Source organism: Echiichthys vipera (genome assembly GCF_963691815.1).
Source record: "Echiichthys vipera genome assembly, chromosome: 10".
Classification (NCBI taxonomy): Eukaryota; Metazoa; Chordata; class Actinopteri; order Perciformes; family Trachinidae; genus Echiichthys; species Echiichthys vipera.
Genome location: NC_139835.1, coordinates 24,714,196 through 24,729,410, shown reverse-complemented (window position 1 = coordinate 24,729,410; position 15,215 = coordinate 24,714,196). Strand labels below are relative to the sequence as shown.

The window sequence follows — 15,215 nt, the reverse complement described above, 5'->3', positions numbered from 1 at the left end:
AACTCTGGACTGGAATGTTAATGATTAACCTTTACCGACAATAAGAATTTTGACCAATTAATACCATCAGTTGAAAATATACATTATTAAAAAAAGAAATTGAAATTGAAATAAGAGCGTGATCACACTGTGCTTTTGGCCGCGGCCAAAACCGTTTTTTCAGCTAAAGTCTAGTACCTTTAAGTAGTGTGAGCGCACCCGCTCCGCGCTCAACTGGGGCCAGCTGGCCCTCCACGGCCCGCTTGAAATAGGTGGGCTTTAGCGGAGCCGTTTGCACATGTACGAGCACGAGCGTGCGCACGTGTACGCGCACGAGCACGAGCCCTACGGCAGTAGCGTTATGTCCGCCTTTTCGGACATGTAAATAGAAGGACGGACCATGCGCGGACATTTAACAACAACAACAATGGCGGTGAAAGGTTCATGTTGGTGTGATGCGGAGGTGGAGTGTTTACTGCAGATTTGGTCGGATGAAAATATTCAAAAACAGTCGACAAGACGCACAAAAACTCAGAGGTCTACGGAAACATTTGTAAAGAAAGCCACACACGCGATCAATGCGTGTGACGTGTTACGGCGTGATGACATATGGACAGCAAGAAGCATTGGCCGAGGCCCAGGCAGTGTGAGTACAAACGGGGCTGGGGGGGGAGAGGGAGGGGGGACAAGTACCCTAAAGCCCGGGTCTCGGTCCGGGAGGACAGTGTGATCACGCCCTAAAACTCATGGAGGGGACACATGCAACCACACGTGCGCTTTACTGAAGCACTCTATTAAAGCTTAAGCACAAACAAAATTGTATTTTAGCTGTGAGTCTGTTTGACATGGTGCATTTCTCCGTTACTCTCCGCCATGAGCGTCGTCCAGCAGTCAGTCCTACATGGAGTACGCCAGACATAGACACACAGCTGACAACGTCGCAGGTGGATTTGGTGGAGACAGGCTTGAACATATGCTCCGCAGACGATTGCGGACTTTCACCGGTCACACGTACGTGTGAGCAGTTTCAGGAAAGTGGCTGCATGTGTCCACGACATGCACGCAACATCGTGGCTGTGCGAGGTGGTACAAGCTCACAGTTATCCGCGGAATGCTGAAAGTATGTCAGAGCTCCCGGAGGGGTGTAGTGGGACACTGTTGTGTGTTAACGGTTAACAATCGGTTAACAGGGGTCAGCTATCTAAAAGTCCAAATTATCATCTCTACTCTGGACTGTTAACGTTGACGTTTAGGCAGGGACGGACCAAGGGTCAGTAGTCTGTTTTAAGTCAGGCTGAAGGTGAGCGATCTTCAAACTAGTTTTTGTGGTGTGTCCTTCCCCGTTGGCACTTGTCGGCCGATTCAGAATGTTAAACCCTGCCTTTGGGCTTAAAGAAGATAATACAAGCAACAATGAAAACTCACATGAATCTCAAACTTCCAGCCACTGACTGCCTCATCTGTCAGGATCTTTGTGAAGGAGATGGTCAGACCATCTCGGAAAAACCTCTGACATGCCTCACACTTCACATCCAGTCCTGCAAAGAAAGACATCCCTCATTAAATACCATACCATTTAAATAGATGTGCAAAGTGAAATGAAAGACACCAATGAACATGAAGAGTAACTCACCATGAAGGAGGAACAAAGCCTAATGTCGGTTCGTTATATTCAATTGTCTTTTCTATATTTTCAAGACTAAAGTTAATGACAAGAGTTTAATTTGTAACGGCTTCAGTTAGCACATGTCCTAGGTAGGTGCTATCCTGCTGTGGTTTCAAACTGGGGCTACTTTTTGAGCACTGATCGGACAGCACAACATAGGAATATCTGGAATACAACCTCAACCTCACCACAAAATATTGACAATATTGATAAGAAAAGTTTGATCATTGAGTCAAATTCAGAGAGAACTTAAAAAGGGATAGTTCCCCCCAAATCAAAAATGCATATTTTTAAATGCAGTGCAGACTAAAGAAAATGGCAAGACCCAACAGCAGTAAGTCTGACCGGAAGTGAGATGTCACCGTTTATAACACTAGATATCGTTTATCACAGAAGCTAGAAAAACACAGCTTCAGTTAAGGCTGAAAATTTTAATAGAAATTTAGAATTTTGCCGATTTTACGTATCTCTGCACTGAAATTTAACTGCCAGTCGTCTACGCAGAAGGGATTTTTTGCTTGTGCGACTTCACGGGGATTCAGTCTTTAAACACATAAGCATGTTCTGTATATTCTTACCTTTTTTACTCAAGTCAATAGCAGCTTCCAATAGGACTTCTAACTCTCCTTTTGGCAAAACTGGAACGACCCAACGAGGCCTGGGAAGAAAAACAAAAAAGAGTGAGAAACCACAATATGTGAATAAAAAGGCATCGACTTTGCGTGGTAATATCTACCTGGACCCCAAAGAGCTCAATTTACCTTGCTTTCGTGTTTAAGTGTGACTGTTATTTGTTTCAGACTGAATGTGAAGCTAATTTTAAAAGGGGGCGTACAAGTCAATGGAAAGACACGAGTAGATGCAGGTTCACGGCCCAATGAAAGGAGCTTGATTGCATCTACTTTGTACGATCACATAATTGGTATATTGTTTGTTAGTGCCGATAAAATACAGGGGTGTAACGTGTCACTTTAAAGGCAAATCTGCAATGCATCTCACTTTAACACTGTAGAGTTTTTGTGCACTAATATGGCTGAAGAGTAATACCTTTCTATGAGCGAGGCCACGCTCTGTCTGTTTCTCATGCTGAATTAAGGGTGGCCAAGGATGCTGCCTGTGTCGGCACGTGAGTAAATACCTGTTGATCATATCATCCAGCTTGGCTAGGTCAGTGTGAGGGAAGGCGGGCTCCTCCTCTTCCAGCTGAGGGGGGCCATCCCCCTGGCCCTGCTCATCTGGTGGGCTCACTGGAGAGTTCTCATTAGATGAGTTAGGAGATGATGTCTAGAGAAATCACAGACAATCAAAATTATACAATGCCTATTGATCTCTGTAGATGTATCATATAACCAAAGTCTGACAGTAATACTATGCAAGACCCCGATACCAAAAAAAAGCTTTACAAAAAAGCTAATTCCAAGAAATAATGTCACAGCACACTGGATTGAATCCGTCAGAATTCTTACACAGATGTCAAATAAAGCTTTTGTTTCTCCTTTACGCAAGAGAAATTATCAGAAAAACACCAGCAAAATGTAATTTAATTTCAATATATGCACAATGTAATAGAAAAGCAATACATTCCAGATTGCCTTGTATGGTTCAGTGTTTCCCATTAATCACCTGAGCCTCATTTATAAAATAAAATGTGCGGCGGTAAGCATCTGATTTAATAGAAAGATTATTCCTACGCCAACTATCACCCGTGAGTAGAGCTCCCACAAAGTTTTTTTTCAACTCAGGAATCAGGGACACTCTGGAAACACCATGAAATGCAGCTCAGTCAACAGAAAAAAACACACATTAACAATAAAGTAATTGGCAGCAAATTAATTTCACACTGTATAAAGTTGTGTATAGACTATACTAATATAGGACTATACTGTTGGTATGCAGTTAAGGCGCAGTTTGAATTAATTATCAAGTCTACATGTATTTAATAACGTTTACAGTTTTTATTTTTTATTTTTAAATAATGTTTAATTGAATTTTATAACTGCATACATCGTCCGTTTGGCAGAAGTTGTGAAAACGTTTTGTGAAAAGTCATGGCCAACAATTATGCATTGAAAAGGTATTTTGTTAGAAGCAATTTTTCTTTATGAATTAAGTAAATGATTACATTCATCTCTTTTCAGTTAAATTCGACCTTGATGAGATAGAAAGTATTGATGTGTCAATCTCATTAGTCGCAAATAATTTCTTTTCTCACTTCATACATATAAACATATTAAGACCTGCCATGATATTCCCATTTTCTAAATACCCCCCGATATTTTATATGAATATGCTAAACTTCCTTACAAAGAATAACAGTCGAGTTAACCAGCTGCGGTTATGTTGCCACTCGCTCGGTTTAAATTTGAAATGCCTCTACTGAGGCTTCCAAAAAAACACATGCGGTGCTAAACCTCTGTTAAGAACCTCCATTTTCTTCTCGGAGAACCTCGCTTTTTCCGCCCTTTTCCGTGTCATTTTCCTCATGTCAGTCAATCCAACGTCCTCATTAAGACGACGTCCAAATCATAGACTTTATAAAACAGGGTCTATATTCATAAGCTATTTAGCATATGCCATTTATGGAAGATAGTGGGAGGAAAAGTGGGATGACACTGGGAGGAGATCACCCAGGCACAATTCACCGCAGGTGGAAATTTATCGGTATTTATAAAGGAAGGATTGCATGCAAAAGTGCACAGTTTTATGAATCTCCAAAAAAAAAATTGCACAGCACATTCAAGGTTTTGTGGGAACGCAATGTTTTGGGAAGGATTCTACGCACAGTTTTATAAATAAGGCCCCTGGAGTTTCATAATGAAATAATGTTTTACACTTCTCATAAGAACATAAAAAGATTTTTTTGTGCTAAATCTCGCTAATGTCAACTCGCATATCCAGCTGCTTGTCAATTTTGTGTTTTCACCATTTGCGAAATGTACTAAAGTCTGTATCGTTTAACATGCTTCCTGGTTTTGAAATTTTTGCTGTGTCATCACCATGCATATCTATACAACCGATGTATTTACGATTAAATTGTTTACTAGAAAACAAAGTTCGTCATAGATCTAGCCTCTTCATTTTACTCTCAAAGTGTACCAGATTGATGCATTTAACGTTAAAATGTACAAATGTTCTTCAAGGGGAACTCCCCTAGAAGGTCCGAGGTTCACCCACCACAGACGTACAAAATCCTGTGTGAAACACGGATATTCATTTGTCAATATTCATAAACAAGACTATAAGTATATGGTGATGGTAGATACCCAATTAGCTGTAACGCTCATTACACACCAGAAAACTAAATTGTTGGAGGGACAAAAACAGAGAGACATCTTTGTTACAGTTCGTTTTCTACCACTTAGGAGGTGAGAAATTTCAAGTTTAGTTTGAGGGTGGAGATACGCAACAACCGTGTCGTTATAAAAATCTAATTTTTTATCCTCCGATGTTTAATTTACTGGTTCTATGGTTTGTTGTTTTTGTTTATATTTTGATATTATGACAGTGACCGTAAACACAAGGCGAGATACGGGGTGATGACAGGTTCCTGGCTGGATGTCGCATTAACAGGGAATGTGTATTTAACCAACAGGATGATTTGAGGTGATGCGTTTTGATTTTGTGTCTATTAACCTATGGATGATGAATTATTACTTAGCCATGAAGAGCAAACAACATAATTTTAAAAGTGTAAAGAAATGCTGAAATAGCGGTAAAGTACCCTTGTTTAAGACAGCAGTTTCGCCTGTTAGTTCACTGACACTCTGTCATATAATTTACTCAAACAGCAGGATGCCGTTTATCTAATTTGTGTGTCTGGTCACTCACTAACAAGGCTTTGCAATTGTGGCGTTTTAATGGAGCACAGACACAGTGGGGCATTTTTGATCATTGGCGTATCCGGAGCAAACAAACAAAGGATCAGAAATGAGGGGGGGGGGGGCACCCCCCTGGCTTTACGTAGCTGATACCAATCCCTCCATCCAAAAAAAAAAAAAAAAAGCCTGACTGGGCCCCAAGATCAATGCACCAGTCTAGCTCACTACAAATGATTGTATTTCACTGATAACTACATTGTATGATTAAATTAATGTATCAGGCAAAACATCAAAACAGACTGTAAAACACATTTCAATTTTCAGTAAAGCTGCTACAAATTCAGTCATTTTTGGTTGAACTACTTCTTTATAGTACCAGTATAAGATCCGGAGGGAACTTGACCTCCAAAGGAAGAGAACTTTAATTGCTGTTATGTACACCTGTTTCTATAGCGCCATATATGAATGGAAAGGCAAAGCCCACTTCTTGTATGGAGGTAGGGTTTCTATTGTCCTGGTCACCAAGTGCACGTGCATGTAGGCATAAAGAAGCAGGTGTCTCTCCTGAAAGGCCTTTAAACAACAGCCATTCAAGTCATTACACTCATAGTATTCGGCATACAGAGCAATTCTCTTTTCATCCTTATCTACCCAGAGGAGACAAAAACTGAGGGCTGACATTGGTTGTGTTAGAAGTATAAATGTGTAAGTATGTGGGTGTTTCTGTGTTACGTTGCTGTCAAATACAAATGTTTTGGAAGGAGAGGGGTTAAAGAAAAAAGGCAGCCATGTGTGGCATCCATTGATGTATATTTAAGACCAATATGACCATTCCCATCTTGCCTTCTATCCTTATCTAACGAATGTGTATGAACATCGGTGGTGGTGTGAGCAGCTGTGTATGAGAGAGTAAAAGAGGGATACACATAGTGGAGGGAGATGTATAACTGAGAAATATGAAATGTGGGGGTGTGTGGTGAGGCTCCTTCTGCTTGGCTGACCTACATAGGCAGCTTGCCTCTCACGTCTCACCACGGCTCATCTCTAACCAACACAGGCCTGCAAATGCACACGCACAAAGACGCACACACACACACATCCTTTATCCATCACTCAGGAGGCTCTGTTCATTGATGCCTCGCCTTCACTCTCTTTCTCCCTCTTTTCCGTTCCCTCCTCCCCTCCCTTTTCGTCCCCATGGGCATCTGTGTGTGGTTTAGGTACGAGCAATATCTGTTAAAAAAAACTGTGCTGCAGTGTCTGGACTGTCACAAAGAAAGATATCAAAACACACTTTATTCAATCTCCCTTCACAGGTTAATTTAAATACATGGGTCTACTGTCATCATTAAAAACAAATGCAAGAAGACAGATTAAGACGAAAGCAGTAACCAACTGAGGGGGGACAAGAACAAAAATATTCAACATATAGGACAAAATATGGTGGGTGTAGTAAAAGACAGTGAGGAAGTTCAAACGTTGAGTAATAGTTTGAAAGATGATGCTGACCTGGTTCTGTGGCAGTGGGGGTTGGCTCTGAGCATCAGGTGCCTGGCCCTGGCCCTGACTGTCATTGCCCCCCACCGGAGAGCCACGCGTGGTGGCTGTCATGCTCGCCACCGGGCAGATCTTGGCAATCTTGGCCTCTTAGGGAGCGCTAGCCAGGAGGGAAATCACAGCCACCTCAGCTGTAGAGCAGAGGGAAGAGAGCCCGAACACACGAGAGAGGGACACAAGCACCTGGAGATCTGGATGTGCCGCTGAGACCATTGCATAACCTGGAACAGAGAAGAGGGGTAAAGGTCAGAATTATCAGAAAGCTGGTTAAATTACTTGTAATACACAAGCAAAATACACAAGGTGGTTATAATCTCGCACTGCAAACATGACCATCTACATCACCTTGCTCTGAATTGGGCTGTGCTTGGTAGTTAAACTTTTTTTCTCGCAAGCTACCTCAAAAAAGTTCTGGGTTCAGTTGTGTGTTATGAATGAAGATGCTCCAGGCAGGCCTTGGAGGGTTGACACAGATCAATGATTTAAAATAGATTCAGAATATCCAGCGCCAGTCATTAAAGATTTGTTCCTGACTCATTATATCTTCATAACACCGAACAAAGTGAGCAACGGCATAAATTACCATGAAGATGCTTCAAAGGTCAATTACTTACAGCCATGTTTACATCTCTTTCAGACACCAAGTGGATTTGCTAACCAGGAGACAATACAGCAGTGTCACTGTCAGCCCATCTAGCCTTACAACAATAATAATAAACAGCAAAACAAATATCCAACTCAGACAGACCTCAAAAGTAATACTAATCATTTTAACTCAAATTCTGTTGCAACACAGGTCCCTTAACACACGCTATGAACAAGCAGCCAGAGGACACAGCCTGCCTGAATCCACCTCAGGTCCCACAGTCGACAGCAGCATCGCAGATGTGTACAAGAGCATTAACATACAGGCTCAGGTGTGTATGGTGGCGATAGGGTAGCCGTGATGCATCGTGAAGGATACCACCATTCTACATTTATTGTAACAGTTTTCTGACTGGCATATTTAAATGCTACTGACCTAGTTATTGGTAATGTTTGGGCCATTAGTTTTTATCTTTTATAATAAAGTTGTGCTCACTTATTTAATTGCCTAGATCTCAGGACACGGTGAAATTTGTACCTTGCATGATTGTCTGATTGCATATGTTCCTTGTCCTGTTGGACTTCTTTTTGCCAATGTCACAGACTTCCTAGATCTCAGGAATTAACTTGAGCGAGCAACTATTACTAATAGGAATGATGGATGAAACAAGCACAAGAAGTCGCAGCTTACATGACGCTGGAATTTCCCTTTAATGTCAGTATGACAACAAGTAAAACATGACGCAGCCTGCCAATTTAGTACTTGGCAGTGGCACTTGACTGTCTGATCAACAACAAGTCATAAAGATAAATACATCAATTTGAAAGAGAAGCTTCATGCTGCATTTAGATCTAAAAGTTTCAAACCTCTTCTTTCATTAGTTAACTTTCAAATACAATGAGCCCCCCCCCCCCCCACCCATTTACAACAGAGCCTGTTAATGTTTTAAAATAAGCTACGTGTATAAGATACGTTTGTGTCTAGAGTAACTGTACAATCATAGCACTATGAATGAACTGCTGTGACCATACAATTGCACACATGCTTTTATATCAGCAGCAGGAACACTGAAGCATAATATTAACATTATAAAATAAGCAATACGGGGTTATTTATTAGGTACCTTTTCTTTCAATGTCCAAAGCATCTCATTTGACAATACCAATACCATCAAACCACAACTGTGGTGTTCAACTACACAAATAAGTGCAATACATGACCACACCTTTCAGTCTTCCTGACATTACAATTAACACTATGGCCATGGGCTGTTCAAGACTCAATGCTGTTTCTTATTTATTTTGCAATCTGAGGTGGGAAAGGGTTATATCCGTTTTACAGACTTGCAATGAAGCCAGAACCCTCTTCCACAGCAATTCCTGTGAACGAAATCAATAAGGTACAGGGCTAATTACTTGATGGTTTTTAGTCGGAAAGATAAAATAAAATCAAAACATCCTTCGTGCTGTTTAACCAGCTAAAGCGTTAGTGTTCTTGTAAAGTTCACAACCACACATTTGTCTAAGCCTGACCCTTTGTAATCTCCCGAACACTATGAGTCTATGAGTCATAATGATCTCAATTTCACTTACTTACTAAAAGCCCACGTCTACTGAATCTTCAGGCCAGAAACATCAATAGTTAACCGAACCAACAACTGACTGGAAATAAGAATAGCATTCAAGCAGAATGTTTGATGCAAAAAAATTAAGACCCGAAACGTGAGAATATAAACATTAAAAAATAATGTGCAACCCGCTGCTCATCTGCCCTCTGGAAGAGGAAAGACTGGTTGTTTCAGCTAAAACCAACAGTCTGTCTCACAAGCATGTAGCTGACAAGTTAACATGGGTGTAATGAAGTGACTGATTTGACTTTTGGTGACCATGAATCTATTGAGTGAGAAGCCATTCATGTCTTAATGGATATGAACGGGATGAAACGCTTAAAGCTTATGGTCCGTCTATCTACTGTACAGTGTTTTCTCAGTTTGAGGTAGTGAAACTAGATTATTTCCAATTTTACAGGTGGCCCGTGAAATCTGTTTCAGCATCAGCAATTTAGGTTGCAGCTTTCATTACACACAGTACATTACATTACAGTCATTATTATAGGCAGGATGTATTTGGCTTGCTGAGAACAAAATGTCATATCGTGTATTGAAAACTACTATAAGTGAAACCATTCAGTAGCTTCCTATCTACAAATGGGGGAATAGATGGGGTCGGTTACGTTATGATGCACAAAAAACATAATGCTATCAGAGCACCTTCCGCAATAGCACCTTCAACCGTAGACTGAGACCACCAAGGAGCACTTTTCTATCTGTGGCCATCAAACCGTACAACTACATTTTTATATTTCACCTATTTGATGCTCTTGTTATGTTATATTGTGTTATTGTTGTCTTACCATCCCTGCCTGTTAAAAGGGAAGGTTTTGATTGCTGGATAAATACTGTATACAATCATCATCGTCATTATTATTCATATTAATATTATTATTGATAGACTTGTTGCTGCTCATGGAGGAATTGTTGGGTCTCTGTAAATCATGAATAAGTCAGTGTGGTCTAGACCTACTCTATATGTAAAGTGTCTTGAGATATTTTGTATTATGATTTGGCAATATTAATGCAATTGAATTGAAATAGAAGTTAACTGAATATATTATTATATTGCATTGTTTTTGTGAGTAATACTCCGACTTTGGAGCAATCTGGAAGAAGAATTATGGATTAATAAAGTTACATCTTATCCATCTTATATTATGTTATCGACAGAATCAAACAAAGTGGCACACACACGGTTACCATTAAGCCACCATTAAAACAAGCGCTTTAAAACTGCGGCCTTTTGGACTAAACCGGCTTCAAAACGTTAACGATAGTGTTATTTTAAGAAAACATATTTTATAGACCGGGAAATCGGCCATATAATGTGTGTTACCTTGTATTATCTTCAACATTAAGACAGCCCATGTGCATATAAAGTACGCGGTGACATTACGTAACTATCAATACAAAATTAGCGCCGTCAACAACCGTTAACAGCTGGTGGTTTTAGTTAGTTAGCTGCGGCAACTAACGTTTAGGTTACAGCCTGCAAGAAGAAGGCGATCCGCCCAGACAGCAGCAGCAGAGCAGTGACGGCCTTGTCGTCCATTGCACTCAGACACACAGGCCTCATTATTCGACCGGGCCTGACATTAAACTAACCGATGCTAAATAACGGCCGATCTTAAACACAAACACATACAGTTAAGATAATATAATCCCTATCAAATCTAACTCCACTTTCATCAGCTTCGTTGTTGTTTAAATAAATGTTCCTCTTAACTGAACGCCATTTACAATGAGTATCGCCTGTGCTAGCTAGTATGCTCACGAGCATAAACAGTTGACGTTAACTAGCCGTTAGCTTTCGTTAACGTCCCAATTTTTGACTGATATATATAAATATATACGTGACTCGACAGCTAACTCACTTTAGTTTCCCCCCATCTAGAAAAAATACACAAATTAAAGCTTGGTTGTAGCAATTCTAGCGTTTTAAATAAGTTAACCTTAAGCTAGGCTGTCTGAGGTAACGTTAAAATATGATAGTGACAGGGGGGTGCCGTCTATTTCCTGAAATCTAGATGTATATCTGTCTAAGTTATAACTTGACTAAAACAAACTGAAAATGAGATCTTTGTGAGCCCCAAAGTGATACAAAAAGGTTATAACGGCGAATTATTCTTTGAAACATCTAATAATTAAATATATAAAACTGTGATTGGGAGGATAACCAAATACCGTATTAACATTAAGATGTTTTAAAAAGGGAAATGTTTCCTTGTCCAGTCTGTAGACAGTGTCGAGTTGCTACCTGCTAGCGGAGGTAAAGCTAACCAAGTCTACTGTTAAAGACCATGAATTGCAGTTTAATCGCATTGACACTGTCAACGATTAAATAAGCAGTAGCTAACACAGATTCTCTTTTAGAAACCTAACGTTACCCCCTAAAAAAATGCAGCAGCAATGTTACCTTTTGCATCCACCACCAGCTGACGCTAACACTTAGCGGCTAACAATCACCAGAGCTAGTTTAGCCAACAACTCACCAGGAATTTGATATGACTTCCCTCCTCTCTCTCTATTCACGGGCTTTACGTCCAAGCCTTGTACGATGGTGATGGTGTCGTCGTTATATATTACATAAAACGTGGGCCTATATCGGTGACAGTTTCCCTGTTACTAGAAAGATCTAATTCCTACGTTTTTTCCCTTCTGCTTCTGGGTGTTTTTCCTGCGTCACCGGCGCGGTAACAGCCCCCCTAACTCTCTATCTACTCGGGCTTGTCACTTCGGTCCCAACCAAGCAGTCACTCACAACTTGAATCAGTTCAACATGGCGGAAGCGCAGTCGGACAACAAATGCCGCTCCGTAAAAAAAAAAAAGGAAAAGAAAAAGGCCCAGACGTTAATGTGTGAGGTCCAAACAGTCATCAGCGTTTGTCTGTGAGCTAAGTTTTTGCACCACAAACCGACCAAAGAACGGCGCAGCAAACACAACACCAGCTGAATGAAAAAGGGCATAAAAAACCCTTCTCAATTCCGATAAGTGACTCCGGCTCCAGTGAACTCATACGACTATCCGTAGTTTGTGTAATACCAAGGCTAATGGAAGGAGGCTGGGTCACACAAAAAATATCATTCATTTATTTTGGCAAATACTTAATTCAATTCAATTCAATTCAATTTTATTTATAGTGCCAAATCATAACAAAAGTTATCTCAGGACACTTTACAGCGTAGGTATAGACCACACTCTATGACTTATTTATGATTTACACACAGGTCAATAATAATAATAATGATGACAATAATAATAATGTACATTTTATTTTTATTGCACTTTACGTTCACCAAACTCAAAGTGCTACAGAACAGAATAGAAACAATATAAAAAATAAAAGTAAGTAGATATACTATGGAGACATACACAGACATTTATAACTTTATGCACAAATGTCATTTCTTGAAAACTATTCATATTTTTCATGACGTTAACCTGCACAACTGCATATTTTATTTTATGCGTTTATATGTTATATTCTTTATCTATAACCTTTTAATGTCTTCTTTTTATTTAGTTGTTATTGCTACATTCTGTGTACTCTTTCTGTATTTTATGTGTAATTTGTATGCACTAATCACAAAATCACAGGTTAAATTATTGGTATTTAATCTGTTTGATTCTGATTAATAAACGAGATGAACCAACATGTAAAATGCTGTAAAAATTGCAAAAAGTCCTACATCTGTGTGAATATATATGTACATTATTTCCTGACTGACCTCTTTTGACTCATTTTTAGTTATGTTTTTTTCTTATCATCGCCATATTTCGCTATGTCTAGTATTTCCTTTTTCATTTTCTTTATCTGTTATTGCTGTCTCGTGCCCGGTGGTTTATATTGTACATAACTTGTATTATCCTGAATATGATGTATACCTTTTTGAGTGCGCAGTGAAAACCATATTTTTACATTTGAATTTATGTTATTATTATTTCTACATAAATGAATATATAAATATATATTTATATATATAAGAGCACCTGTCCTGAGCGGAAACCATCACTTTATTTCTAGCGCCACCTGCTGGAACTCTCCAGTTTGATTGCGCATGCGTCTCACCCCCATTTGTTTGTTGGTGACCCAGCCTTCTTCTATGGCCTTGTTTAAAACCAGGAGAGGAAAAAAAACTGAGCGACCTGACGCACTTTGACTACATCGCCTCCTGTCGCACGGGCTGGTCACACATGAATGGGTTAATGTTTTCATGAAAATCTAAGATAACTGAACGCATGCAAATTCAAACGTAGACTTTTACACATGAACTAAACCAACAGATTACGAAACAGCTTCTTCCAACAGGCAGTAAAGTGCACAAACCCTTCTCCCCTCCATCCCACCCCTCTCTAAAAACTGAAATAAATGCATGCAATGATAAATGGGTGCAATGACCCTCCTACGCTCCACTTACTTTTGCACCTTTGTACATTAACACCTCCTTTAGTATTTAGTATATGTGTATATATTTATCTTGATTCTTATATTTTATTTTACTATTTTACCGTTTTATATTTTTTATAACATTGCCATTTCTTAAAAACTGCTAAACTGTGTTTCGTTGTCCTAAAAACAATGACAATAAAGGAATTCTAAAACTGACGTTTCATATTAGAGAGGGTAAAGTTATGGTTGGAAGAAATGCAGACAATGGGACAAACTTTATAAAAGCATCATGTGTTCATTGCAAATAAACTACGATCACTTTCGCTTTGAACACTGAAACCGGTTTGTCTTGCTGCAGTCATTCAATCTTGTTTGTACGATGTCCAAAAGCACATTTCTCTGTGCAAAAATACATTATATATGAGTTAGATCTCATATCTTAATGTAAGTTACAATGTTTTTTTAGTACACAATTCCCTGAATTTGTTATTATTCTTCCTCCATAGATCAGGAGGGAAACACTTTCAGCTGAACAACAGGGACTTCATACTAAAAGGTCTGTAAGGTTGGAATATATCCACTTAATTTGCGAGCAGACAGACCTCATATAAGCTGCAAATATAGACTTTGTGATGTAGTCTTGCACAGAAGTGTGAATTTTGAAAAACCCATTATAAAACACAAATTAATGTAAATAATAAAACATTTGGTGACTGCATCCATAGACATATTCCATATTCCAGTTATAAAACTCAAATCATCAGTTGCCAGACATTGACCCTGGGGTTTTTAATCAAAGCATAGTCAATAGCTGTGGATGAGAGTCAGCCAAGTGCTTCAAATATAAAGGACTTATCACTTACTTGTCCTACTGTATACACTCCACTCAGTTGCGACAAGGACACCTTATTATTGAAAATGCACGGGGTGACATGGTTAAAGAAGAAATAAAGAAAAGAAACACCTGTGCAGTGCAGTCAATGCAATCAAATACAATTGCCCTGCAATAAACATAATCTAATGTGAAATGTTTGGTTTTAGTTGAGTTTGTGGGCAGCCGCATTTGCAGATGATGTGGTTCTGTTGGTTGCACCAGACTGTGATGCACTAGAGCAGTTTGCAGCCGAGTGTAAAGTGGATGAAGAATCAGTAATATACCTTCAGATTTCAGTAGATTTCCGCCATTTTCTAAGTCGATCTTCATTTATGATCTAACACACCTGTTAAGTTTTGGGCTGGGGCGCTACCAAGGTGATAAAATCTGTCAACAGACAGACAAACATATAAACATCTATTAAAATACTATAATCTATCTATCTATCTATACTATAATATAATCTATAATAATAATAATAATGTATACAGTGTGCACATTGTGGCAACGTATAGCTACTTGTAACAGATTATGTCAAAGTATTGCCACTTGTAAATTATCTGAATATGCTAATTCCTCACATCAACCGCCATCTGTTACTAGGGCAACATATTAGAGAATAGTTAATGAATAAGATGGGCTGATACAAACACACAAGCACTTCTCTGATATTGTAAACCAGCTATCATTAAACAAATAGTTTGGTCCCAGTTAATCCAGTCCATGAACCAG

The 15,215-nt window shown here is 39.3% G+C and overlaps 1 protein-coding gene across 1 annotated transcript in view; it reads right to left on the bottom strand.

The window, feature by feature from the left end:
- The window catches only part of usp9 (ubiquitin specific peptidase 9), a 41,631-nt gene extending 29,511 nt beyond the window's left edge, over positions 1-12,120 (bottom strand). The window contains exons 1-5 of the mRNA XM_083921819.1: positions 11,711-12,120; positions 6,973-7,241; positions 2,784-2,929; positions 2,224-2,303; positions 1,405-1,517 (exon numbers count right to left, since the gene is read on the bottom strand). Of these exons, the coding sequence (XP_083777945.1) occupies positions 1,405-1,517; positions 2,224-2,303; positions 2,784-2,929; positions 6,973-7,074 (441 nt within the window). The 5' untranslated portion in view covers positions 7,075-7,241; positions 11,711-12,120. The remainder of the gene's footprint in view (positions 1-1,404; positions 1,518-2,223; positions 2,304-2,783; positions 2,930-6,972; positions 7,242-11,710) is intronic.
- Positions 12,121-15,215: the final 3,095 nt, after the last annotated feature.